Below are 25545 nucleotides of genomic sequence, written 5' to 3'. Positions count from 1 at the left end.
AGAAAAGGTCCTACATTTGTTAATTTCTGTAGGTGAAACAGCATTCACATTAGACTCTCTGCTCCCTTTAATTGCCAGTTTTAAATTAAGGACGGACAGGTTAGGAAAGGATTTATGGTGGATGTCAGAGCCTACAGATCACAGTCCTCTGCTCTCTCTGAGAACAATTTCCTGCAGTCACTGAGTGTTATTACCACTGCAGGTCTGCAGAGAGAGAATGTGAAGAGGGTTCTTGACCTAGATCAAATGCTGGGCATTTACATTAATATGACAGAGTCATAAAACAAATTTAATCAAACCAGACTCATGTTGATTTGAAAAAGGTAGCCAAAGAAATGTGCCACTCCATGATTTTGTTAATAAATTGTGTTTAGAATGAGTTTTATCAATCAGGGTTGGTTTCATTAAAGAGCAACTTCAGTATTTTTCAACCTTGACCCTTTTGCCCATGTGTTTCTCTATGTGACAACATTTATCTTAATTGTTTCAGTATTGAGGAAGCATGCATGCTGACAGCCTCAGATTGTAATTAAAAGGATCCTTACAGAGCTAGATGTATTTTAGAGTAACATATTTTTTGTTTAACCACAAACAGTTGCTATAGCACTCATGAAAACCACCAGACTCCATTGATAAAAACAGTAATTTTACCTCACAGAACATGGGAGTTGCTGGTCTACTGTTGCCTCGGTAAAATAATTTGTTTGTGTTATTGAATGACTTTATTGTTTTTGTTACTTTATATTATTGTGTGACTTTGGTGCTTTAAGGGGTGAAAAACACCAAAGTCACACAATAACACAAACTAACCACCGGGGCAGTGGTAGACCAGAGAGGTAAAATTACTGTGGGAGTCTGGTGGGTTTGACAAGTGGGTTTGATCTTACTCTTTCAAAAAAGGTCTGTCAAAAAAGGATCCTTTCCATAATGTTGTCAGGCGCTTGTAGTAGCAATCTGAGCCTGTCAGCGGCAGAAACGAGCACTTTTGAACATACTTTGACGGGGCACAATTGCCCGCAAGGATTACTGGCAGTCTCTCTGCAGCCAGCTGCGGCACGCTCGCTCAATACAATTTCAAACAATGTTGTCCCAATTAGCTTTGTGGTTTAGATTATTATGTCTTTTAAGTGAGATTGATCTCATGTTTATCACTGTGTTGTGTTCTGGTGAAGCAGTTAAAGTTAAAGTTGACAAGTGAACATTACATGTTTTCAGTATAAATCATAAAACAGTTGAGACCCCATAGAATCACCCTAAGACGTGCTGTCAGGTATATGCTGTTCCTGTGCTGTCCCTTGAAGAAATAACAATGACTTAGCCTGCTCTTCCCGGAGCAAGATGGACTCACCAATATTACGTCTTTGGCTTTCTTATCTAAGTGGTATCTTTTAAGATTTGATTTTTAAAGCTGTTTCACTCAATCACTGTTTTTATTTTACAGAGAATTAGTACCAAACTGCAGTTTACCTAAGGTCTACAGAGCGTTGTAGCACCCTGTAGCTCATTATTTTGACTTTACTGCTTTGGGTCAGTCTCACCCCTCTCATCAGCATTCCTAGACACCTACATGTTTCCCTCAGGAATTAGTGGAAACCAAAACAGAGCTAGAATGAATATTGGACTCATTTGTTGGAAAGAAACATGAAAGCGGATGTTTCTCCGTATCTGCTGGATGTGTGAATAGACAACTGCTAACACATTTGCCATGTCAGCTTTATAAGGTTGATGTAGTTTTATTTACATGTGATTTCTGGTTATTGAGGTCATTTGGAACAATGTTCGGGAGATATTCATTGCAGCTTTAAGCCACCCATCTATTGTTTAAAAGCCATTACAAGCTCTTCACGTCATGAAGAACATGACTCAAAATACATATATTAGTGGCACAGTAATAATACTCACTGTTCAGGAGATGGTACCAGAGTACTAACGTATTCAGGACTAAGGCTCATTTGGTTTGGTAATGTTGGCTGCTGAGATATGGCCTCCACATTCCAGATGGGAACGCTCAAGTATATCTGTTTGCTGTCCTTCAAATGTTACCCCATCACGACGACATGCTACTATATAATATGAAAACACCCACATCAAATGCTGAATTTAACACTTAGCACCAGCAAGTGTGGGATGGGCATTTGAAAGCCACAGTGGGACTGTTTCCAGACTCACTTGCATACAATATGTAGGCCACAGCTTTTGTAGGCCCGCTCCTTATACATGCATAATGTTCACCAGAAAAATGAATTATAAGTAAGAGCCTGCTGCTGCTGTGCTGCCACACTCACCAGCAGTAGAATATGGAAGCATTCGCAAGCACACAGTCATGGTATATTTCTGGTCTCCTTAAAGCATAGGAGGTCTGCTTGCAAAATATAAAAGAAATGCTCTGGAGGACTGACTGGGTATAACACCTTATCTGAATTGTGAAAAAAAAAGTGCAAAAGCATTCTGACTTACAGCAGCAACTCATTAACACACCATTGTGCATCAGCTTTAATTGCAGCACAGCAGTGCCAACGACTTCAGCCAACATCCATTCTCAGTTTATTAACCTGCTAACAATGGAGGAGAAAATTTCCTGTTGAGCTGAATAACTTGTCAGAGGAGGATTTTTAGGATACTTACTCCCAGCAACCACTCACCTGTAATAAACTGATTATATTTTAGCAGTATATTAAGCTAAAGTTCATTGATAAATTAGACAGTTATTTAGTGTTGACTGTATTGTGGTTGTTAGAATTGGTAATGCCTTATTGAAAATAAGTAGATTCATGGGAAATAGCAGCATCTAGTGGTAGTATGGTCATACTACAATCCTTTATTAAAAATACTTAATGTAGTTTTGGTTCTGACATGAGTGGAAATATGGTAGAAATATGACAGCCCATCACTGTCCTCTGCATTTCCTTTTTCAGAATATTCATATCAGCTAATTGTTCCATTCAGAATGTAACTGAATAAGATGAATATATGAAAAATGTTTCCAAAGCTTCCTTAACATTCTTCTCCAGTGATCGACATCAAGTTGGACAAACCGCAGGAGACCCAGACTACTGAAGGCGGCTGTTCCTGTTAATACTCAGCACCGTCCTGGAAAAAGATCATTTACACCACATGCTTGTTTTGTTGCTTCCTATTGGTTAACCTGCAGTTGACTTTGCACGTTGAGAATCTGGCCTCCTCACCTGACTACTGGTCATCAGTTGGAACTAGCAATATGTGAAATTGGTTCTAAAGTAGCGTAGCCTACTTTGTTAATGAAACTGCCAAAAAGTCTTAGAACTTGCAAAAAAAAAAAGAAAGATGTGAAAAAAAATCCCATAAGTTGCATATGTGGAAACATTTTTTTTTAAGTAGTATAGGAAGTTTCCCCAGTTTCTTTTTTGTATATTTTTGTAAATTCAGGGAAGTCTCTCTGGAAAGGTTGTTTTTTTAAAAGATGCAAACATCTAAGCTCTGTATTTGAGAGCTTGATTTGAACAGATGGTTTCAGAGGTATTTTTGTGGATCCCACTCTTGTTACAGGCAAAAATGGAGGTCCTCCCCACATTATACCCAAATATTAACCACATGGAACACTTCTCTAACATAACCATTTTTGACTTTACCATCTCAAAGCTTATTACCTAAATATAACCATTTTTTATCTTAAGCCTAAACGCAGCCTTCTGATTCAGCGGGCCAATCACAGCCCTCCTGCCCATAACCCCTGTGGGATCCATAATTTTGTGTTCCAGATGTTACAGGAAAAACTGAACAGTAACATCTTGAGTATGTAATGCATGCCTAGTTTTCCAACATAGGTACTGTCTACCAGTGTACACAAGTTTGAATATGTAAATGGTAACATTACACCAGTGACTTAATGCACTCTGATAATGACTAGTCCCAGTCTTTTTGGTTTATGAAAACTGTTGAACTGGATTTGTATACTTGACATCAGAATATCGTGCGTGTGTGTAAATGTATGCTTTCTGTATAGGCAACGTTAGAATGCAGTCATATAGAGGGCCACTGCCAAGTCGTGTTGTTCTTGCCACATTGCGGCACCATTTAGATCACCATTTTGTTGCTGTCATAGACTCTCCCCACTCACAACAATATGACATCTGCTGTTGCGTTGTGTGATATCTTGGTAGTTTGTGATTACGGTAGTCTGCACATATGCTGTAAGTGAGCAGTGGCGAGTCAAAGCCCTTGCCTTGTGTCACAGCGGGACATAAACACAAAGTTCCCTGTGCGGTGATCTGTAGACTTTAATGCAGGTTCTGTGACCAAAACAGACCTTTAACTTTGTAAATCAGTGCATTGTTTCATTCCTGACAAACGACTAATTTGCACATGTAGACCTTTCAGGTTAATATGAAGTTATGAAAAGCTTCATTGTAAATGTACAGCCACTTAATTCAAGACCTTTCTGATTGTCATAGAAACTGTCACTGTAACGTGTCCCCACTGAGATGAGGTTTTCTTTGCTGCTTTTGTTTAAACAGACTACTGACGTTGGCGTTATGCAATGTTGCAGTGTTGTTAAAATTTGCCCTTTTTTTTCTCTCTTTATTTTTTTTTTTTTGAGCCAGGTATCATAACGTACTGGTGGTGAGGTCAGCCAGTGTTGAGAACACTACATTGATTTGACTCGTCTTTGAAGTGAAATCGTTCTGCACTTTTTAAGAACATGTTTTAGAGTTAGAGTGACGAAGTAAGTCTTAGAAACATGATTAAAAAAACAACAACTTTATCTCCAAAACATTTGGAGTTCTGTGTCGTAGAGTAGATTAGAACATTTAGGAATCGTTCACACATGCCCAAAAAGGTGAGCACTCTTGTGAAAGCTAGTGAACCTTTCTAACCCACATAATGAGCCAAATAATAATAATAATAATAAAAATACTAAGAGACAGAGTTGGTTTAGATATTACAGGAGATCTTGACTGGAACGCACCCTTTTCTGGGTTTGGGAATGACAAAGACAGGTCGCCCTTTCAAGTTATAATCCCTCGAAATGCAAAAAAAAGTAATATTGTATCAACCCTCTGTGTTGCTGTCTATTTATTATCTGGAAACAGGAATGTACTGCTCTCATTACCAACCACACAGCCTTGTAAAGAGAGCACTTTTTCAGCTGGGTTTGTATTTTTAAATGAGGACAAAAGATTAATCAGTTAGACGTTCCTTTGTATTTATTCCCCTTATATATTAAAGTAGAGTACACCTTTGTTTCCTTAAGCCCTGTTTAAACATTCCCTGGAAATGGACCAAGTAATGCAACGAATGTCTGCATGTCAGGGGTCTGCATTTGAGGATGGAGGCCATGGCCATTTCGGGGTGGGGTGGGGGTGGGTGTATGTTCTGTCACAGCTCTGTGCAGCAGACCTGATCAGTCCAGAGCTGGCTCTCCATTCACACTGTACAGAGATCTAGCATGTCTCTCCAAATGATTAATAAAGATGTCTTATTACCAAAGTCAAGCAGAAGTCCTTTCATTTTTCTTGAACATTTCTTTAACGGGGTGAGTATCTGAGGTATCAATCGTTCATCCTTCTACCTGTCCACCTATTGTTTTGTTTCACACCAAGAGTCTCTTTTACTCTAACTTCACTACTCTGTTGTCTTTATTGACTTGTTTCACAAGGCACAGATTTAGAGAATAGTTTGATTAAACCCTGAAAAGATAGTAAAATCACATACTAAGTAACATGACATTGATAAAGCTATGCAAAACATGTTGCCTGTATAAATAATTAGCTAAAAATAATGGATGAAATGTCTATCTACTGCCACAGCAATCGGTCGAGGTAAGATTACAGACGTGATCGAACCAAGCAAAACAATAACAATTCAATATTACGGGAACCACTAATAATCAGGTATGAAGCAATAGCTGTGTCAATGTTTGTACATGTTGTGGCATGCATGGTTTCTAGTTTGACACAACAAATATCCCCAGTTCCTGTCGATGACTAATGGCAATACCTGTCATTGGAATTACCTGTTTGAAATGTTTGGTAAATGCTTCTTTGTTGAAGATTACACAGTATGAACGAATAATATCCACGGAAATATTAAAATTTTAAAACTACACGTTGACACTGGACCCCCACTACAGACAAGGCCTTAATATAGCAAGACTATAAAGAATTTGAAAAAAGAATAGAAATTCTTAATCTTACAAATTGAAAGTTGAATTCATAAACAATAAAACACAGTGTTGCTTAATTCAACACATTCAGGGATTTTGCTGATACAATGTTACTTGGTCTGATATGTGCACTAGCTTACAGTGCCTAATGTTAGCCGATGTTAGCTAACACCACGTAGACATTAACTGACATAACTGAGTCAGTTTGCTTATTATGACTATTCTCCACTCTGTTACTGGTACAGGATGTTTTAACATTTCCCATTGTAATTGCCACGTGTGGCCACAGTGACTGCTATTAGCAAAAAAAAAGGTAAAGTGACACTTTAAGGCCTTGACTAACAAAGTGTGTTTTAATGGTGAATATTGGCACTCTATTAAAGTTCTGTCCTGATCTGTCCTAGATAAGTCGCAGATTTGCTATATTGCAAAAACGCATTAATTAAACTCTCAAAACACCTGTTATACACATACACATACTCAAAAAGGAATGTACTGTTGTTTGGTGTAATGGGCAGCAATGTGGAAACTGTCTTGCGCCATGTTTTTGTTGCTCCCCACTAAACTTCCACCCATAAAATATGTTTACATGTTGTGCCACCTGACCTGATAACTGACTCATTAGTCAGTCTTACCAGGCCGATCTGCAGTGGTGTAATATAACTGACTACATTTACTCAAGTACTGACCTAAAGTACAGAGAGAAACACTGCATTTATTCACTCCAGTACATTTATCTGACAACTGTTACTATTGCAGATTTATATTTATATACAAAACATGACATTTACAGGGGCCATTTTGCTGCATAATAGTAAAGTACTTTTACTTTTAATACATTTTTCTGAAAATACTTTTATTTAGGTAAACTTTTGAAAACAAGACTGTAATTTGTAATTGATTATTTTTATATCCTAGTATTGCTACTTTTAAGTAAATAAGAGTACTACTTCCACCACTGCCAACCTGCCCTGGGAGTTGTTTCCTGTTCTGTTAACCCTAATCCCAATTGAGCTGCACTACCAGGACCACATTGGGAGCCAGTAAATACATTGCGAAACTGAAACTGTTACGTTGCCATTTTCACAACCCTGTGTTGTTTGTTTGCTCTCTGCTGGGTTTCTGTCTTCCTGCTGTAGTCCAGACTGCAGCTGTGACAGCCAGCACTGCTGATGCCAGTTCATTTGGACACTCAGTGTTTGGCATTATGGAGGAGGTGATGTCAGTCACTGTGATAATACCTGGGGGCCGTGGGAACACATAAGTGGTGCTGAAAGGCAAACTGACGCCCCGTCTATCAAAATATGACCAAGTGTATTTCACAGACATACAGCTGAGACAGCTTGTTACAGCTAGTTGGCTACCAAACCAGCCCGACAACTAACGGATTTCTTGCTCCAGCCAGCGTTTCTCCCAACAAGCAAATTATTAGCAAACGACCTTAATATGACTGAGACTTCAAGCACATTAATGCTCAACAGTGACCTTGAAGTGAGATTTCACTCATCTCATCTCAGAATGGTGTGTGCTGGATATTTTTGAACAGATATGTGCACATAAGGTAACACAATAGAACAAAGGCCATTTCCATGAAAGTAATGATCCAGTGTCCTAATATCATCGAACATGGAATACTTGCCAGATGCTCATTGAAAGGAGTTTATAATCTGCTTTCATGGTTGAACGAGTCTTTTGTGACATATTTTTTTGTTGTCTATCATTTCCCACAAAAAGTAATACTCACATTATGCTTCTCACAAATCTCCGACTGGCTTCGGTACTTAAATAGTTAATGTATCATAAATGATTTACACAGTCAAGTAGAAAATGTCTTTGCTTTGAGCTCATGATTCTTTCAGATGACAGTCATCTCCCAAAGCCACATGGCATGATCAGCATTAATTAGTAAATAAAAACACAGACAAAGGAACATTCTTTCAAAAATAGTTTTATTAAATACTTTGCTATCAGCTTAGCTATCATAAATACAGAAAAAAAAACCAATACGTTATGTTCAGTGATCAGCAGTGGCTACGCAAAAAGGGAATGTCCTCAGGAGACCATCTGTTACAAGGGGGTCTTTGGGTGCAAGTCCCACTGGGACAGCTGAACCAAATCCCACAGCACCAGCTGGGAGAATTAAGCCTAGAATAAATAATGGGGCGACAGGGCATCTTTGGCTGAGGACAAAACAATGTCTTGACAGGAACACAAATGGATTCAAACGGCCTCAACTTTCCCTCCACTGATCGGGTGGAGTCCAGTTTTCTAGTGGCGCCTGCCATCCCCGAGTAACATCCTGAGAGGAGCTGTCACTTGTCATATCGTCCTTGATCCGTCTTAAATAGTCTCCTCAGTTGAAAGCCTGCGCCAGGATTTCATTTCCCTTCAAAAAAGACAAGTAAAAATAATGTTAGTCCACATTCTCACTAAATTTCTCCTTGTTATTATTAGCCATTTACCACAAAGTCAGAACTTACACATTACTGCCCGGCACAATCGTCTCTTGGTGTTGCTTTGTCAAACTGAACCTTCTGAAGAATGAGGGCAATTTGAGCTTTGTTCTGGGGGACCTGGAGGAAACACTGGAAAGGAAAAGTTCCTGTGTAAGACTAAACGTGGCACTGCAGAGCTGAGGTGCTAATGAGAAGCTCTGTGGACAAATGTACTGGTTAACGTTGGTGTGTGAATGGATAGGTATGGCTGGAATTTCTTGGATGCAGGTTCCAGTTCTTCAAATTCAGCACTGGTTTTAAAGAGACACTTATCAATTTATTTGTTTGTTGTTTTTTTTTTAACATTTTCAGTCCACACACTGCACTATAACAGCAGTGTCACACTGTTTGGAGAAAAAACTCCCAATATTGGACCTATTTAAAGTAAAACTGAAAGTCATGGGAAACAACTAAGGTTTCTGTTTGCAGATGTCATCTGCTTATGAAAATAGTCCTGAAAATGCCCATAAACAACAAAGAAACTCACCCGTAATCCAGTATATGTTTTTCCTTGTATCAATGCCTACCTATGTGTCTGTTCACACTGTTAAACCTACCATTCTGCTTGTAAGGAGGATTGTTGTTTAGTCTCCATCCTCTCCTCCTCAGCTTCTTGTTTCAGTGCATCTTCCTCTTCCTCCTCTGCCTCCTCGTCCTCTGGTATCATCTCCCACAGCCTGCTGTTGACCCACAGAGCTTCCTGCAGGCTGAGGCCGCGTCCTATGCAGGTGACCCGACGACACAAAGGGCAGCCCACGGTGACAAGCCCGCTCCTGGCCTGCGACATAGTCTCCAGGCACGGCTCGCAGAAGGTGTGCCTGCAGTGGAGCACCCGGGGGATCCTGTCCATCCGTGAGTAGGGCGAGAAGCAGACGCTGCACTCGCTGTCCTCACACAGCACCATGGTCAAGCAAGTCTTTCTGGATGATCTAGATCCTTTAGGTCCCAATGAAAACCACTTCACTATCTAGCAAATGATAAGGGCTGTTGAAGTAGATGGTTGCTGCAAGTCCCAAGTTTGCAGTTTGCTTCTCTCTCTGTTAAATAAAAATTGGTTTTGCAAATGGTTATTAGATTTGTTGCCGGATAACAATTTAAACCTTTTCACATCACTAATATTTGAAAAGCAAAATTTTTATATCTAAATAAATTGAAAATACATTACTTATCTTGCTTATTTTAATTTTCGTAGATACCTCTCAGATGATACTTTAGTTATGTTGTTATTTAGGCCTAACTGTCAGGTGTATATTTTGAATATAACCGAGACTGTCTGCTGACAATAAAGAAAGCTTAAGAACATGAGAGTTAAATAACACTGAAATCGATGACCATAACACAAAATATGCAATATACTAAACATTATATTTGAATGAAAAAGTTTAAATAATACTAATAAATACGTGTCTGTAAAGCCTACTTACAGTATAGACTCAGTTCTCCTTCAGACCTGTTTGAGAGTATTGTCCCTTTGGAGTGAACAGCACAGCCACACTGCAGTGAATGGGGGGGGAGAGCCGGCTCGTCTGCCGCCTGTTAGGAGTGTCTGTTATATTTTGTGGGGGCGGGACAGAAACGTCTCCCTCGGTCCTCACAGCTCAACCCCTCCCAACAGCTGGGGAAGCAGAGCCGTGGGGGGACGCTCTTTGTTCAGTGTTTGAGAGAGGGCAGGTGGAGGAACGGGGTGTGCGAGGTTGAAGAAAGGTTGTGAGCGGTGATAAAGGAAAACAGTGAGAACGAACCTAGCTTGCTGCTCCCTTATTGAAAACGTGAAGCACATTAAAATTTAGATGTTTGGACAAGCAGATTCTTTTCCGGAAAGAAAAAAAGAAAAACAGGGCTCGTCCGGGATTTGAACCCGGGACCTCTCGCACCCAAAGCGAGAATCATACCCCTAGACCAACGAGCCATATTGTTTTGAGCATATTGTTGGATTTTAATACTTAGGATGTTTTCTTATTTTTGTCTTTATTTTGTTTATGTTTGTGATATATGACTCCATGTGTAAAAATTCATAGCACTCTTAGGTTATATGCTGTTACTAATCCTACCTACCTGCTGTTAGCTAACGTTAGCCCCAACGTGAAGGTAAAGACCGGATGGTCACGCTATGCTTTAAAAACAACATCGAATCTTTTAATTCAGTCACGCAGCAACCTGCAGCTCCAGGGCAGCCGCCCCACTGCAATAAAACCAAATTATAGGGAAATTTTAAATGGATTTTACATTCATGAATCCAAAATATGGGCTCGTCCGGGATTTGAACCCGGGACCTCTCGCACCCGAAGCGAGAATCATACCCCTAGACCAACGAGCCACGTGTTCAAGTTTGGCGATATAAGATAACTTAAAGAATAACACAAATCTGTTTGAAGCCTGTAAATCAATGTTTTGCATGCCTATACTGTATTATTATCTGGATTATATATCGTTTCACAAATCACCGCAAACACAGTGCTAATTTGGCCCCAGACCATCGATATAACAACAGTGGAAACAAGCTTCATTACAGCATGCGATGCGAAATGTAAAAAGGATGTAACGTTAACGTCACTGCAGCATCGTGTAACTTTAATTGTTATGTGCTTGGATGAATATTCTAATTTGGTCTTCTTGGAAGAGATAACTTCAACCAACACCATGATGCAGAGGACAGCGCCATCTGACCTGCCAATGTGGACGTACAGCGTGCTGAGGTCACAGGTTGGAGGTGGAGTTACCGCCTAAGGAAATCAGTTACTGATGTAAACAAAAGTAGTTAGACGCACTGAAACTAGCCAACGTTAGCTACCAACGTTAACGTGTGCTAACCTTGTTAGAAACGTTAACCCTAACTTAGCCTTGCTATAACGTTAATCCAGACTAAACTAATGTAACGTCAGTTATTTAATTTCAAGTCACGCTGACGTCATTTCTGATCAGCTTGGTTAGGGTTAACGTTAGCTAACGCTGGTAACGTTAATTCTGCCACAGAGGTTGCTAGGTTAGTAAACTTAGCGGGTAGCTCACTTGAGGCAAGTTCAAAGTATCCACAAAGCCAATAAGTTATTAAAAAGACTTGATAAACCCTGAGAGCATCTCTTCCAGCCAGATGGAGGCTTCTCTGGGATGTCTGCAGAATCCTGATTTAAGGTAACGTTAAGTTAATGTAAACTGTGGTTAAAGCCAGTGTCTAGCTAACTAACCTGTGCTAAATACACAGACAACCAGTGATGGTGAGGTCTTGCAGAGATGGCAACCTCTCGGTGATGTGGTATTTTAATGGATCCAAACATCGCCATGTTTTGATATTTTGTATCTGTGTTCCAGCTCTGTCCTGTCATCATGTGAGCCAGAGCTTCAGGAGCTGATGAGACAGATTGACATTATGATCAATCATCAGAAGCAGCAGTGGGAGGCTGAGATTCAGACCATGAAGCTCAAACTGAAAAGTGGAGAAGAGGAGCTGTTGACTTCCAGGAATCTCATTGAACGGAGGGACCTGGAGGTACAGTACCCTCCCTACAGTTATACTGTACAGGTTTTGATGCAGATACACCAGTGAGGGTTATCGAAGAGCTAGGATGGCATTTCTTTTTAATTTTTACCAGAGAGAGCAATGGAAATACATTTGCAGTCATTCACTTGGAATATATTCTTTTGTTGTTTTATACCACATTTTTAAAATACCATTACTGTCATGACGCCTGATCATAGATCGGATTGCTTCGCAAGCAGCTGGAAGAAGCCCAGCCTGGTCGACAAGAGTTAGTTACCAAGTACGAGCAACAACTGCAGAAAGTCCGTGAAGAGGTGAGATACTTGTCAGTTACACAATTAAGAACAGTTGTTAAACAGCCTTTCAAATTACTCATCAGTAGATTAAGGTATACATTTTGTAAAAAATCTTTTCAGTTCCTCAACGTGTCTTGAAAATCCCGGTGTAAATTGGTACTTAACACATTTGCAGTATCAAGGTTTACTTTAAAGCGATAGTAAGTGATTGTAAGTTGTAAAATTCAAATATTGTATTGAGTTCAAATATCAACAATCCCTCTGCAGAATCACTTACTCTCCCTTTAAGTCTTGAATTTGAATTTGAACTTTAATTTTAGAGTCCTCTCTCACCAACATTTTCTCCTGCAGTTAGATAAATTAAAGAGAAGTTACCACAAACTTCAGCGCAAACAGCTCAAGGAGACCAGTGGAGTAGCAAATACTAAAGACACGGACCATTCAGAGGTGACCCGACTAAATGAAAAGATTGAGGTACAACAATATTAGTCAAATTCCCCTTATATTCTATTCCTTATATTAAACCAGTCATTTACAGATTATATTTTACTGCCACCCACTGTTTATGTGGAGTAAAAGCACCCTTGTCTCTTCCTTCAGGAATATCACCAGCGCTCTGTAGAGTGGGAGCAGCAGCGCATCCAGTACCAAAAACAACTGACGGCCCTGGAGGCCCAGAAAGAGAGCCTAACTGATGAGCTCGCACACATAAAAGTAAAAGCAGATTAATAACTTTAACATGTAAGATCAAGTCAGACAGTTTAATGCTGAAGGAAAGTGGAGTCAGACTATTTCTCACACATATTTTCTGTCATTTTTCCCCCAGGCCCAGTGGGCATCATTGCAAAAGGAGAGGGAGCACAGGGAGTGTTGCTTAGAGGTGCAGCGTCTGTGTACTCAGCTGGAGAAGGCTCAGGGCAGCCTGCACTCACAGGAGCTAGAACTGGAACGCCTCCGACCCCTCGAGATGTGCCTGGGACAGTACCAGAGAGAGCAGCAGGTTAGCAGAATGACACATGAAGATTGTTTCCACCAACTTGCACGGATAATATTTTTAGTCTTTGACAGTTAGGGAGGAGCATAAACCTTACGACTGAGTAAATGCACTCGACAACACACTGGCCCAGACTGGAACAGACCCGGTCCAACTTTGTTTGATCACTCATCACGGCCAAATCATCTTCCTAAGCATCTCAACAGTCATAATGGGTGATCAGTTTGAGGTCCCTTACCATCCCATATTTTGGGTACCATTTTTTCCCTTTGTTTTAACACATGTATCAGTTTCTCTTAGTCCAACTGACAATAAGGTACAAATAAGCAGGGGTTAGCAACAGACCCACAGTATACATTACTGCTAACCAATATCACAGGAAGGTCTGAGGGAGAGCATAATGTGTGTGATCTGTACACAAAGAGTTTCCTTTTTGTAAGTCACATAAAATGCATGTTCTTTCTGTAATATACGATTCAGGACCCGCTAGCTAGCCACACATCTGCAGGCTAACTAGCTAATGTAAGCATAGCGGGCCACAGTAGCTAGAGTTAGACATAGAGTCTGGCTCTCTCTCTCTGTCTTGTTTGACCAGTAGAAAAAGGCACGTCCTTGTGGTTAATCAGAATGAAACTGCTAATGAAGACAGGAGAGCTGTGCTGCGTTCAAGGTGTTGACGGTAAAAAAACTGTTGGCTGTACTGTTACCATCAGAATGTTTCATACAGTGAAACCAGAATACCTGCACATCTCTAAACAGAACATTATTTTATTATCTTGAAAATAAAAGTCTTCCAACTTAAAATCCAAATTTGAAATTGGGAAAAATGTCCATCTTCACAAGCCTGTTAAACAATTTTGATTTCATCGCAGTATTTTACTGTGTATGATACCTATAGATCGATTCCACGAACTATATGCTGAGCAAGATGTTTGATTGAACCAACAGATAGATGGTTGAAAGATAAGGTAAAAGTTTATTTGCTTTACTGAGGGCCTTCCCCATTGCACCATCAGATATGAGACACTTCTTATTTGCATTAATGCACCAAAAAAAAATAAAAATAGAACAATCTTTCCAATCAGCGGCCGCTGCACATGTGCACACCCTTATAAGAGTGCATCCCTAATCAGGCTGTGTGTTACTCTGTCCTGGTAGCTTTAAATAAATAGTGATGAAAATAGAGGATCTCGTGTTTTCCAAGACCATTCAGCAACATCAATCGAAACTGGCATAATGTGGAGAAGAGCTCACAAAAGCTAACAACGACCTTGTTTAACAGTAGATTTGTGCCGCCTTGTAGGAGGTTATAATATGATTTTTTCAGCTGAGCATCCTCTGCTGTTCCACAGGTCCTTTCTGAGGAAAGGGAGGAGCTCCACACCACGATAGAGTCTCGGGATACATTTGTGCGAAGAGCCAGTCTTGAGTGGCAGAGGCTCCGCAATGAAGCTGCCAGACTCAACCAAGTACTACAAGCTAAAGATCAAGTCATTCGGTAGGTGGATTTCTCCTTGTAAACAATGCGTTTTCAGCCGTCACGCAATGATGTAATACAGCAACAACACACACGAGGGCGTGCTATACTGATGTTGTAGGAAGGCTGCACAGTTTCAGTGCCTTTGTGCTGTATGAAAAGAGATTTTATAGAAGTCAATACAGCCCAACTCTCCTGTTTATTCAGCTCTCTGGAGGACTGTCTGGCGGCTCAGGGCTGTGCTGGCGTGGAAACCCTCAGACAAGATCTGGAGAAGACTGCAACCAAGCTCCACTGCGCCCAAGCATGTGAGGTTCATCTCAAGGCTGAACTGGCATGTCTCAAAGAGAGGTGAATGCTTGCCTCTTTAAACACCCACACTGTTATTATTTGTGCTTCTGTGTGTCTTGAAATTTTTTTCGCTTTACCTTTTTGGTGTTTTTGTGATTTGCTCAGACTGGAGAGAGTGAGCCTACAGAGAGCTGACCAATCTAAGGTGGAGGAACTGAGGAGCATTAAAGCGGAATATAATTCCTCTGTTGCTGAAATAAAAAAGGTCAGGAAGTGTCTCTGGCTGGTTATGTTGTGGGAGTTTTTGAGCTATATGCTGTATTTGTGTGAAGTAGTGCCCTGTAAACCTTTATATTCTCACTCCTCCGGGTTCATTCTACAGCTCAGAGAAGAGCTCCAAAGGGCCAAGCAGACTCACAGTGGTGAGGTGGAAGGAATGAGGAAGGAGGTGTCAAAGCTGACCACTGAGCTGCACCAACGTGACATCGCCGTCGCCACACTGAACGGCTCTTCGTCCAGCATCAAGCAGCAGCTTCGTGATGAGGTGGGGCGAGCAGAACAGAAGGCAGCTGAGCTGAAAGTAAGCAAGAAATCAGGTGTAGCCCTGTGCAAATACCTTATTTTAAGTGATACATTTTCTACAGCACTCATTTAATCTAATAGTTGTATGGCAAGAGACCTTTTTAGACTTCTGAAGTTCCTGAGAATACCTCTGTATTTTCTTGGTATTAACTCCTTGTCTTGAAGGTTTGAGGAAAACTGCATCATGCTCCTACATTTTTGTTCTTCCCCCGACTTTCTTCAGATGACCCAGGCACAGGTCGAGACTCTACAAAGTGAGAACCAGCACCTGAGGGGTCTGCAGCAGAGGCTGGAGTCTCAGTCACCTAAGGTTTGTTTTCTTTGACATAGTTATGTAGTCATTACGCAGTTTTACAGACCACAGCAGACGGTTTATTTGACTTCAGTGATTGTTTCTAAATCTGACTAATCTCTTCTCACTGCTTTTCACTCCCTGACTCACTTTGCTCTCCACAGGGGGGTGATTACTCGCTTGCATCCCTGAGGGAGAGTTATGTGTCATCTCTGAGCCGCCTGGAACAAGAGAATCGGCAGCTAAGGCAGGCACTTGCTGAGATGCGCTCCCGACTTGAGGTCTCCAACCTGACCTGTCAAGACAAATATGAACAAGCTCTGCTCAGCCACGCAATGACTGACCAACCACAGCCTGCTCAGGACAGGTACCGGGCACGCACACATGCACAAAAGATCAAGAAACGGAACCTTCATGAAACTTCTTGGGGTTTTTCTTTCTGTAGCAATGAAGATGCCAGACATCGCAAACACAGGCAGGAGGTGCAGGCGACGAAAGCTAAGCTGCAGGGGAACGCCACTCGCTATGAAGGGAAGATCCATAGGCTCTTTAAACAGCTGCACACCCTGTCCCAGTCCCCCGGAGAGCACCCCTGCAGTCAGGCCCGAGACAGCAGGCCTCATTCATCAGCATCCTCCTCCTCTGGTAGCATAAGACTCACCAGGATTAACTCTGTGCAAACCATAAGTTCAAATGAATCCACTGCTGAGGGACAAAGCTCCAGCTCCGAAGACTCTCTGACCTTATTGTCCAGAGAAAACATCATATCCTCTCCCTCTCTACTGGTGAGGCTCGTCACAGATAATCAAACAAGTCCGCAGTTGTGGTAAAACTAACCTTCTGCCATCCTCTTTTTAGCAAAGAATCCCACAGTTGTGTGTTTTTCTTCTCTCACAGGAGCCTTCGCCAGTGTCACCTGCAGACAGCATGGTCTCTCGTTTCCTGGAGGAAGAACGCTTACGGTCCACGGAGCTGCTCCAGAGACTGGACACCCACATCCAGGGTATGAGCGAGGACAATGTCAAGACCGTGTCCAAATACCTGCCAAGTGGCTCAGCGCTCGAGCCTGCCCAGACTTCAGTACAGAAGGGTCAGTGACAGAGTAAGGTGGAATAAATGTGGAAAAAGGTGCCTTAAACAGCAGTGCCGAAGACTACGTTCTTGTACTTTATTAGACTGTTTTTATTGGAGAGTGACATTTGTGTGTGGGGTGTGCTTCACGTGACTGAATTTAAGTAACATATATTTAAATTTTTACACAGTTTGCAAATTTAAGTTCAGCGCAGAGCTTTGAGTTTCATAAGAACTGTCAAAAGAAGTGATTTGTAATTTATAAATTCCATCCCCACTGTGAAGGACAAGTTGTATGAGGTTACACGTATGACAGCAGCTCAGATTGTCACCTGTGATTCTTCTGATTCTGTTCATTATGTGTTTATTTTATCTGTGCAGAAGCTCAAAGAAGTGTTCCAGCATTTATGTTTCTGCTAGAGGAACGCTTTTGTCCCATCACGTTGGGCTTTTCTCAAAGAGCGAGTGCTGACAAAGGCTGACTGATTAAAGGCTTTGCATCACCTCGCGTCTTGTGATAAAAGCTGCATTTGAACACAGCCCAAAGACTTTAGCTGACTGTTCATGTTCTAAGGCAAACAAACTACTCTACCATTTTACACCACTATTAGTCTGTTTAAAACGGGCTCCAGAATATGTTCATACATGTGTCCGAGAAAAAGTTACTACTCGCACTGTAAGGATTTGCTTTACTTTGCACTAGAATTGTTAGCCTTACGGCTGCACCTTACGATTTTTGTCAGAAATCAGTAAAACAAAATGCCTTCTACAATGTCACAGATAATCTAAAACCCGGTTTACTATAATTTAAGACAAGAAAAAGCGGCAAATCCTCACAGTTGTGTGAACTGGGTCTCACCGACTACAACACGCTTAGCTGTCTGAGCGTGTGAGACACACCACCTTAACTTTGAGTCATGGTGTTTGGCATCTGAAACGGTCAAAGCCCTAACATGTATTTACTGCTACGAGTTCATCCAAATTGTTTGCAAATTGTTTCAGAAAGTCATCGCTATATCCGACGTAATGCAAAGAGATGCCCAGTATATTTTATGCTGTGTGCTTTTAATTGATTAAAATGGCCATAGGAAATTGTTGGCTTTCTGTGTGACCTCACATAACTGGCTTTCGGTTGCTGAATTGCACCTGTGTTACTTGTTGTAATTCTGACATTAAGTGGAGACCTTTTGTGCTTCTCCTCGGAGGATGCTGCACAGTCCAATTTTTCAAGTTGCCTGGAATGCAGCAATGATCCGAGCTTTGCATTTACATCCTGAGAAAAGAATGTTGCTGTGAGCCAAAGGAGCGTCCATCCTCCCTGAACGTCTGTCATAACTGGGGAAATACTACATATGTACATGTCTGTCCAGACATCCTTGACAGTAGGGAGAGGGAGGAGGCAGTGTGCACTGTAGCTCTTCTCTTTCCCCCCCAGTTACAAGTACCAGCCCCCCACCACCACCACCCACCCTGCAGAGGCCCTCTGGCTTGTCAAATGCAGGAATGTGTGCACCATGCCAATGCTGTCATGAACCTTCCCATGCGGCCTACTTTGTCTTCATCATTAGAAAACTGATGGAATGTTAATATCAACCATGTGGGGCACTCAACCTCAACAACACTGAAGGGCCAGGAGGGAATAGTTATATTTTACAGCTTTCCTAATGAAGGACACACTGTGTGATGGAAATAAAGTGGAAAAATTTCAAGAAATGTGTTTTTTGTTTTTGCTGTCATGCTGCTATAACAACAATGCAGACGTTCTGCTCCTCTGTGTCTGAGTCCAGTGACTTCTCACTTTGGTATTTGGTAGCCTGTGTTGCTAGCACTGTAAGCCCCAATAAACAGCTCTGAGGAATTTGGTAAGGCAGGCATTCCTCTGGCGCTCACTGGAGGGAGGTGAAAAGGTTTTTATATGAGGAGATTCTTTGAAGGGGCCTAGTAAAAGGGAGGAGGAGGGAGGCGGATTTAGTTCCAGGGGGAGTTTGGACTGCCTTATTATTTACATAATGATTCACAGGAACAATTTGCTATAGGCTACAAGGTGATTGAGTAAATGCTTAACTGATTAGTTTAATGAATTGAATTGCCTGAATTAGACTCCTAACCCTATCAGGACAAATCTTACAATGCAAAAGGGTACCGTCCATCTTAAGGAATTCTCTTGGTTATTCATCACCCCTGGATTATTATGTTTTGCTTTTACTGATTACGTTATGAAAAAGGGTATTATTTTACAGGGCAATTTATTATTGCACTTATATAATCTTGGTTGACTTACAAGAGACATATTAAAAAAAGAAATGGTTAAAATTTAAGCTGCAGAAGCCAAGACATTCTGACTTTTAGCCTCAAGTATTGGTCAAGCCCGCAAAACACTGAATCCTACATTTTCCATAATGCAACAAATCAGTGTCTTTCGTTAGACCCTCTCTGTGTAGTAAATGCTCATGTCTTCCAAAGTCCACGCCCCCAGCTTGAAACAGTTTAAATTAAGGCTAGTGTAACACCCAATGTAAAATTTAGTAAATACAATTTTGTATAAAGACCATTCCACTAACTTAACTTTCTCATTCAAGCATTAATGTCATAGCTTCTCTTGCTCTACCACAAAGAAGCAGCAGAGGGTGCAATTTAAGTGTTCTGTTGTCACACTGGTCAACAGTAATGGATCTGCCTAGTCAAAGACTCAATCAGATACTTAAATCAACCAGTAATTCAGAGGCTTGTGTCTGTGTTTGCAGCTAGGAAGCTACTTTCCTGCTGCAGGAATGCCTCTACAGTCCAACACCGCACTGAATGCCTTATGCCATGAGCCAGACTTCTCCGAGGTTACATGAAGTGAAATTAACAAATAAGTGAGTGCTCGGTGGGGAAATTGGTTCACATTATCAACCCATCTCGAGGGAGGGCGGTATCGGAGGCATTTGAGGAATTTCCCTTATCTGTGAGATCATAACTTGTCATTAAACCCTGGACTGGCAGGAGATCAATGAGCAAGAGGAGGGGGAATATCTCTGATTCTCTGAGTGATAACCGATTCAAACCATTACAGTATCGACAAGTAACACATTTGGCCCACAGTTTGTCTTTGTGTGCAAAAGATTTTAACTTAGTTACACAAAATTGAGAAATGTCATGGTGCGCCTGCTTACTCACAGGCCGTTGCACCTTTACAGATGTGATAAAAAATGTCTTTCTATGAATTGCCAAACTTCCTTTACAAGATAAGATGACTTTTCCCAGAATTGTTGCAGCCTGCATGCCTTCTTTGTTGCACATTCCATGGTGGGGCCTCGGAGAACATGCCTGTCGTGCTTCACGTGTGTCTATGTCCCAGCCATGTCCCTTGTGTGATGGGAACGTCTCATTGTTCTTGAGTCTGAGCGTGCTCGTGGAGGGTGGGGGGGTTCACTGTAGGATATTTGAAATGCTGCAGAGACAGAGGGGCGCAATCTTATCAGCGCGCTTGGTGCTACGTGCCAAGGGAACTGTGCCAGAGAGGCCAAGAGGAAAACACTAATTCCTCTAACACACAATAAGTGCGTGCATGCACATAAGTGTCCCACTTACAGTTTGTGTCTGTTTGCATGCTGTTGCATGTAAACAGTGGTAACAGAAGCGTTTAGGCCTTTTTCCCGTAAAAGTAGGAGTACCATAACATAGAAATAATTTTTTGACTTTGAAAAATGTATCAACTCCCTGTGTTTCCAAAGCTTTAAACCGCGTCTCTTGGCCTGCCTCAGCTTTATGAGTTTACTCAGTTGTTATTGGTGATTATGTTGGTCATCACCTGGTCTAAATATGGATTCCACTCTTTGTACCCGTTGGCCCCCGAGTGCCCCTTGGTCATGCTTCTCCATATATACATGAACACAGGGCGCCTATTAGCGATAATGTTTAGATAATAGAAAAGTATAAGTATACTGGCATTAAACAGAAAATTGTACTAAAGCCCAGTACTTGAGTAAATGCACTCAGTTACTTTCCACCCCTGGCTGGTCAAGTGAGCAGATCCTGTCAGCGGTTATCCCACTGAGGTTTTGTGAATGTGCAGACAACTATTTTAGTGTATGAAGCCCGAGGAAATGCTAAGTAAATGATTGTGGCATAGAAAGAGTGGGAACCAACACGAGGGCGGCCCCATGCCTGGTTTTGATTAGGGTCCCCAAATCACTGAATCCGCCTCTGGCTTACTGTAGTAACCCTTTCAACCCATGGCTCTTGTTCTCCTTAGATTTCCCTCAGAAAAACAAAACATGCAGCATTTTGCAATGCGCTGAATGATGTAATGTCACATACAAGCTGTATGTGGTGGATATAACTAAGAGTAAGTTCTTCAGAATGATACTTAAACTTGACCTTACCATATGGGCCATTGCCACACAGTGACTGAGAGCGAATATGTATGACATTTTGGGTCGTTTAATTACTTTCATGCATAAATTAAAAGAAGGTGATACAGTCTAAGGCTGACACCGGCATTATAACACACCCTGAGGACATGTGATTCACAGGCTATTTTTTAACAAATACAAATATGTTTTAAAAAATATTTGTATTGGTCTGTGCAAGTCTCATTTATTGAGGCTGATTTGTTCCGATGAGAAATATTTAAGCCATGTATCTAATGTTTTTGTACACTGTCAAAAAGTCAAAAGGTTTTTCTTTGTACTATTTTTCACTAAACCCAACCTAGAGAATTTTTTTAATGAAGTGGAAATTAGTATGTATGTGCTTTTATGTGTACTTTCCAGGTACATGTACTTTACTTGAGTATTTCCAATTTATGCAACTTTATGCTGCTGCTTCACTACATCTCAGACGGAAACATTGTATGTTTTATTCCACTATATTTGTCTGACAGCGTTTGTTACTAATTACATTTCAGATAACAATTTTTCATAGCCTGCCTGTCCAGAGAAAACCATGTATCTCCAAATTTGGTGATATTGTCTTTTGAATTTTCTGATAAACTGAAGGATGAAGTGTTTTGTATTGAGAAAATCCTCCTACTCCTTAAGTTAAATAAACTGCAAACAGTAATAAACAGCAGTTATATGAATCCAAAAACATCATATACAGTATTTTTCTTATCTTGGTTTACATTGGTGAGGGGCACAATACTTTGAACAGCAAGTGACTTTGTGTCTTGATATAAAATCGCTGGTGAATGACTGGTGAGATCTAAACTCTGTGGCTTCCCCTTGTCCAGAGGTAGCTGCAAACTTCAAATTAAAGGCCCAATCTGTCATTTTTGTTTTTTGACCATTTAGACTGCATATATAATTTTAATACTAATAATTTCTTAATTTGACTTAAAGATAAATAACAAAAACCTCTGTTGTTTGAATTGAAAGTGAGGGCATGTTTTACTTCTGTGTTTGCATGTATTGCTGATGTAAACTGTTATATGACACATTAATCAATCAGGATCCAAACCAGTGTTTTTAATTTTTGGTGCTGGGGCAGCCCGTTTGTTTAAATTATGAGCATGGGTTGTACCTTTTAACGAGATGGGACGAACTCTCTGTACAGTATGTTTAAAAGTCCCCCACCATTCTCAGATAGCCCTAAAGCCATAGCTTTGTCAGTCCCAAATAATATACATTCTTGAAAAATGGAACATTGCCTTGTCGATATTCAACCCCTTCAGAACAGTTTCTACGTGTACACTTTGATGTTGGGTTCTGTTATGTAAAAACTATTTAGAGCATTCCTTGTTCATTCATGGCTAATGAGGGCAACCATTTGGATCGTCGCGTGTAATTAGTTTTCAGATTTCCCCTGCAACCACAAACATCCCAGGCTTTAGCCTCATTTTCTCTCTCGCCGTCTTACGCAATGACATGCGCAAGGTTGATTGAGTGTGACCATTGTGCAGTGTCTTGTGCTTCAGGACTGAGGTGTGAGCTGTGACAAAATATTAAATGTATAAAACAGTGTGAACCAGACACAACCTTCACATCCCAAATTAAAAGATAAGAAATGTTTTGGTAGCCATTCAGTCTGTGAAAATTGTGACATGCTTGATGAGGCTGTGGCTGAAAAAGAAACTAGCGAAATAAGGGGGGTGGCGGGGGAGGACAATGTACAACAACTGAATATAATCTACGCCACACAAGCATCCTGGGATATGCTGATGAATTGGTGAGAGGAAGAGTCAGTTTACATTCTTTCAGTCATAGTGACATAAACAGCTGAACATGTTTTGATTTGTGGGTCTGAGAAATGCCTGAGGAAGTGACGCCCTTCCTCGTTTGTAGTTTTCAAAAACTTTCTTATCTTTCCATGATCCTGTAGAAGTGACATGAGTGACACTTACCTGCAACAACATCTAAAATTATCCTCCATGCTTTGTCACAAATTCACTTAGACACATTTTCCATTTTCAGGTGTCTCGCAGAGGTTACAGACTGGTTAGATCCTGGTTTATGCTGCCGGTCTCATTGCCTGATCAGCAGTTCCCAACCCACGGGTTGAGACCCCTAATGGGGTCACAACATAATAAAAAAATAGGAGAAAAGAATAAAAAACATTTCTGCAACACAAAATTATTTTCTTAATTTGTTGTTGTAAATCTTTGTTTTTTGGCAAACAGCTTTGCTCCACGAACGGCAATGTTGGTCTGTTGGTTGGTTCACCACATTAGTCCAGAGTGAAAAAGCTCAGCGACTATTGGATGGATTGCCGAGGACTGAACATTCAAGGTGCCCAGAGGATGAATCCTGCTGACTTTGCTGATACTAAACTTTTCATCTAGTGCCATGATGATGGAGAAATGCGTTGGGAAAATTGCATTATGTTTGTACCATGCACTAATATAAGGAAGGTTACATTCTCCTCATCAGTCCACACTCCACGCCATTGTTGGTCTCTACAAAAAGTGTGACACATCAATGTTTCCACCCCAGCCAAGCAACTTTTGAATTGAGAAGGGAACATCACTCTTTGGCTAAACTGCTTAAATGCAACATGTGATGAGGGATCTTCAGTGGACAAAAGGTTGAGCACCAGTGGTCTAGATCAGTGGCTTTCCCAAGAATTATATAATTGGCTTTCAGCATTTCACTCTTTGTTTCATGTCCAAATCCTGCAGTATTGGTTTTGCTGTGAGCAATCACTGATGACTGAGAAAGACAGACAGAAAGTGCCTCCTTCAGTATTTATCCTTCTAATCATGCCCAGTTGCCTCATGTACCATCAATGTATGTATTTGTTAACAAAGATGCTGATAGTGTAGTAAAAATGTGTACACTCCTGTGTCTTGAGAGGGAGCCGTTTCACGCATCATTACTTTCAGGCAGCTGTTGTCACTTGACAAGGAGGTGCTGGTAGATAACAACAGTGTTATCAAGATTATTCACACTCAGAAATTTAGTCTATATCTTTCCATTCCAAGAACACCCACCTCCTATGCAGACGGGTGAAATCATCACACTGTACCCAACCCTGTACCACTCACTAATCCTCTTATCTAATGTCTCTGACTTCACCTTACCTCATTTTAAACTTCACATTTAATGACTTTTAAGAAAGTAGTGGTTTCTGTTAATGTACAGCAGCATGACATTGCATACTTCAAATTCTCCAGAGCCAATTTAAATGCCTCCTCAGTCAGACTAAAACATTATAGACTCTTAAAAGTATCCCTTCCTTTCATGCTTGAGTCAACTCGGGTGCTCCTGTGTGTTTAAGTCTTAATTACACAAGCCATAAAATTGTCAGTGTTGTTGGAGATCACAGAGAAAATTGTCATCACCTGTGGTGTTCACTCTGCTGGGTGACTGCTTCATAAATCAGTTGGTTCTCGCGGCTGCTTTTAACGTGTTGATTCAGCCAACATGAAACAGACTTTTAATCAGACATGGTGAGTTTTTTAAATACACATTTTCAGAATTATATTGACAAAATGTCTTTGTCAGACACTGTGCATTTCACTTATTTAGAAGAAGACACAAAGCTTTAAAATAAGAAAAGAGAGGCAAAGAGTGTGTGGCTTCCATTCATTACACAAAGAAGGATTTGAGTTGTGATTGTTGGAGGTGGTTATAGTTGTTTAATATAAGCCATTATTTAATATAAGATTTATTTGATGCTGCTGTGTACAATGCTGTCAGCATAATATGCAAAGGGTTTGGAGGGATTATCTATATATACAATTTTTCAGGCGTGTGCTTACTTTCTATGTACTTTTCGCTCAGCCGGTCACTGGTTCTGATCCTCTGTTGATGAATGGGACTCCTGGATCTGACAGAAATGGTTCCTCTTGATCTCCACAGTCAGGGCCTGGGGATGTAATCAGGCACGTATGACAATGCCCTATCAGTGGTCTGCAGGTCTCCTCCCACGCTTTTAACACACTCACCCTGAGCTGCACATGTTGCATTACTGAGGGTGAATTTGTATGCAAATGGAAGTACTTCC

General features: G+C 40.9%; 3 protein-coding genes and 2 non-coding genes across 8 annotated transcripts in view; 2 read left to right on the top strand and 3 right to left on the bottom strand.

Annotated features, from left to right (window-relative positions):
• Positions 1 to 5471, top strand: part of rab6ba (RAB6B, member RAS oncogene family a) — a 50003-nt gene extending 44532 nt beyond the window's left edge. For all 3 annotated transcript variants that reach the window (XM_046050564.1, XM_046050563.1, XM_046050565.1), the window contains exon 8: positions 3012 to 5471. In XM_046050564.1, the coding sequence (XP_045906520.1) occupies positions 3012 to 3076 (65 nt within the window). In that variant the 3' untranslated portion in view covers positions 3077 to 5471. The remainder of the gene's footprint in view (positions 1 to 3011) is intronic.
• A 2603-nt stretch (positions 5472 to 8074) lies between these two features.
• On the bottom strand, positions 8075 to 10186 carry im:7152348 (uncharacterized protein LOC559250 homolog). Its single transcript, XM_046050380.1, has 4 exons — positions 10062 to 10186; positions 9195 to 9674; positions 8623 to 8727; positions 8075 to 8528 (listed from the first exon to the last, which is right to left on the bottom strand). The coding sequence occupies exons 2-4, from the start codon at positions 9539 to 9541 to the stop codon at positions 8483 to 8485; spliced, it is 498 nt and encodes a 165-aa protein (XP_045906336.1). The 5' UTR covers positions 9542 to 9674; positions 10062 to 10186; the 3' UTR covers positions 8075 to 8482.
• Positions 10187 to 10474: 288 nt separating this feature from the next.
• On the bottom strand, positions 10475 to 10546 carry trnap-ugg. The gene has a single exon. It is a non-coding gene; the product is annotated as a tRNA-Pro (tRNA).
• Positions 10547 to 10882: 336 nt separating this feature from the next.
• Positions 10883 to 10954, bottom strand: trnap-cgg. The gene has a single exon. It is a non-coding gene; the product is annotated as a tRNA-Pro (tRNA).
• Positions 10955 to 11305: 351 nt separating this feature from the next.
• cep63 (centrosomal protein 63) lies at positions 11306 to 18827 on the top strand. Of its 2 annotated transcripts, XM_046050580.1 has the most exons (14): positions 11310 to 11769; positions 11947 to 12124; positions 12334 to 12429; positions 12763 to 12885; positions 13012 to 13125; positions 13238 to 13411; positions 14758 to 14903; positions 15090 to 15233; positions 15339 to 15438; positions 15556 to 15753; positions 15979 to 16065; positions 16212 to 16414; positions 16493 to 16832; positions 16945 to 18827. In XM_046050580.1, exons 1-14 carry the CDS (start codon positions 11729 to 11731, stop codon positions 17143 to 17145), a joined length of 2145 nt encoding a protein of 714 aa, XP_045906536.1. In that variant the 5' UTR covers positions 11310 to 11728; the 3' UTR covers positions 17146 to 18827. The 2 variants fall into 2 exon arrangements, with proteins under 2 accessions (XP_045906535.1, XP_045906536.1); XM_046050579.1 differs by having other exon boundaries at positions 11306 to 11769; positions 15339 to 15753.
• Positions 18828 to 25545: the final 6718 nt, after the last annotated feature.

The sequence above is a fragment of the Micropterus dolomieu genome, linkage group LG05 (genome assembly GCF_021292245.1).
Source record: "Micropterus dolomieu isolate WLL.071019.BEF.003 ecotype Adirondacks linkage group LG05, ASM2129224v1, whole genome shotgun sequence".
NCBI lineage: Eukaryota > Metazoa > Chordata > Actinopteri > Centrarchiformes > Centrarchidae > Micropterus > Micropterus dolomieu.
Note: the sequence above shows the minus strand (reverse complement) of the source record. Positions and strands in the feature narration are given on the sequence as shown.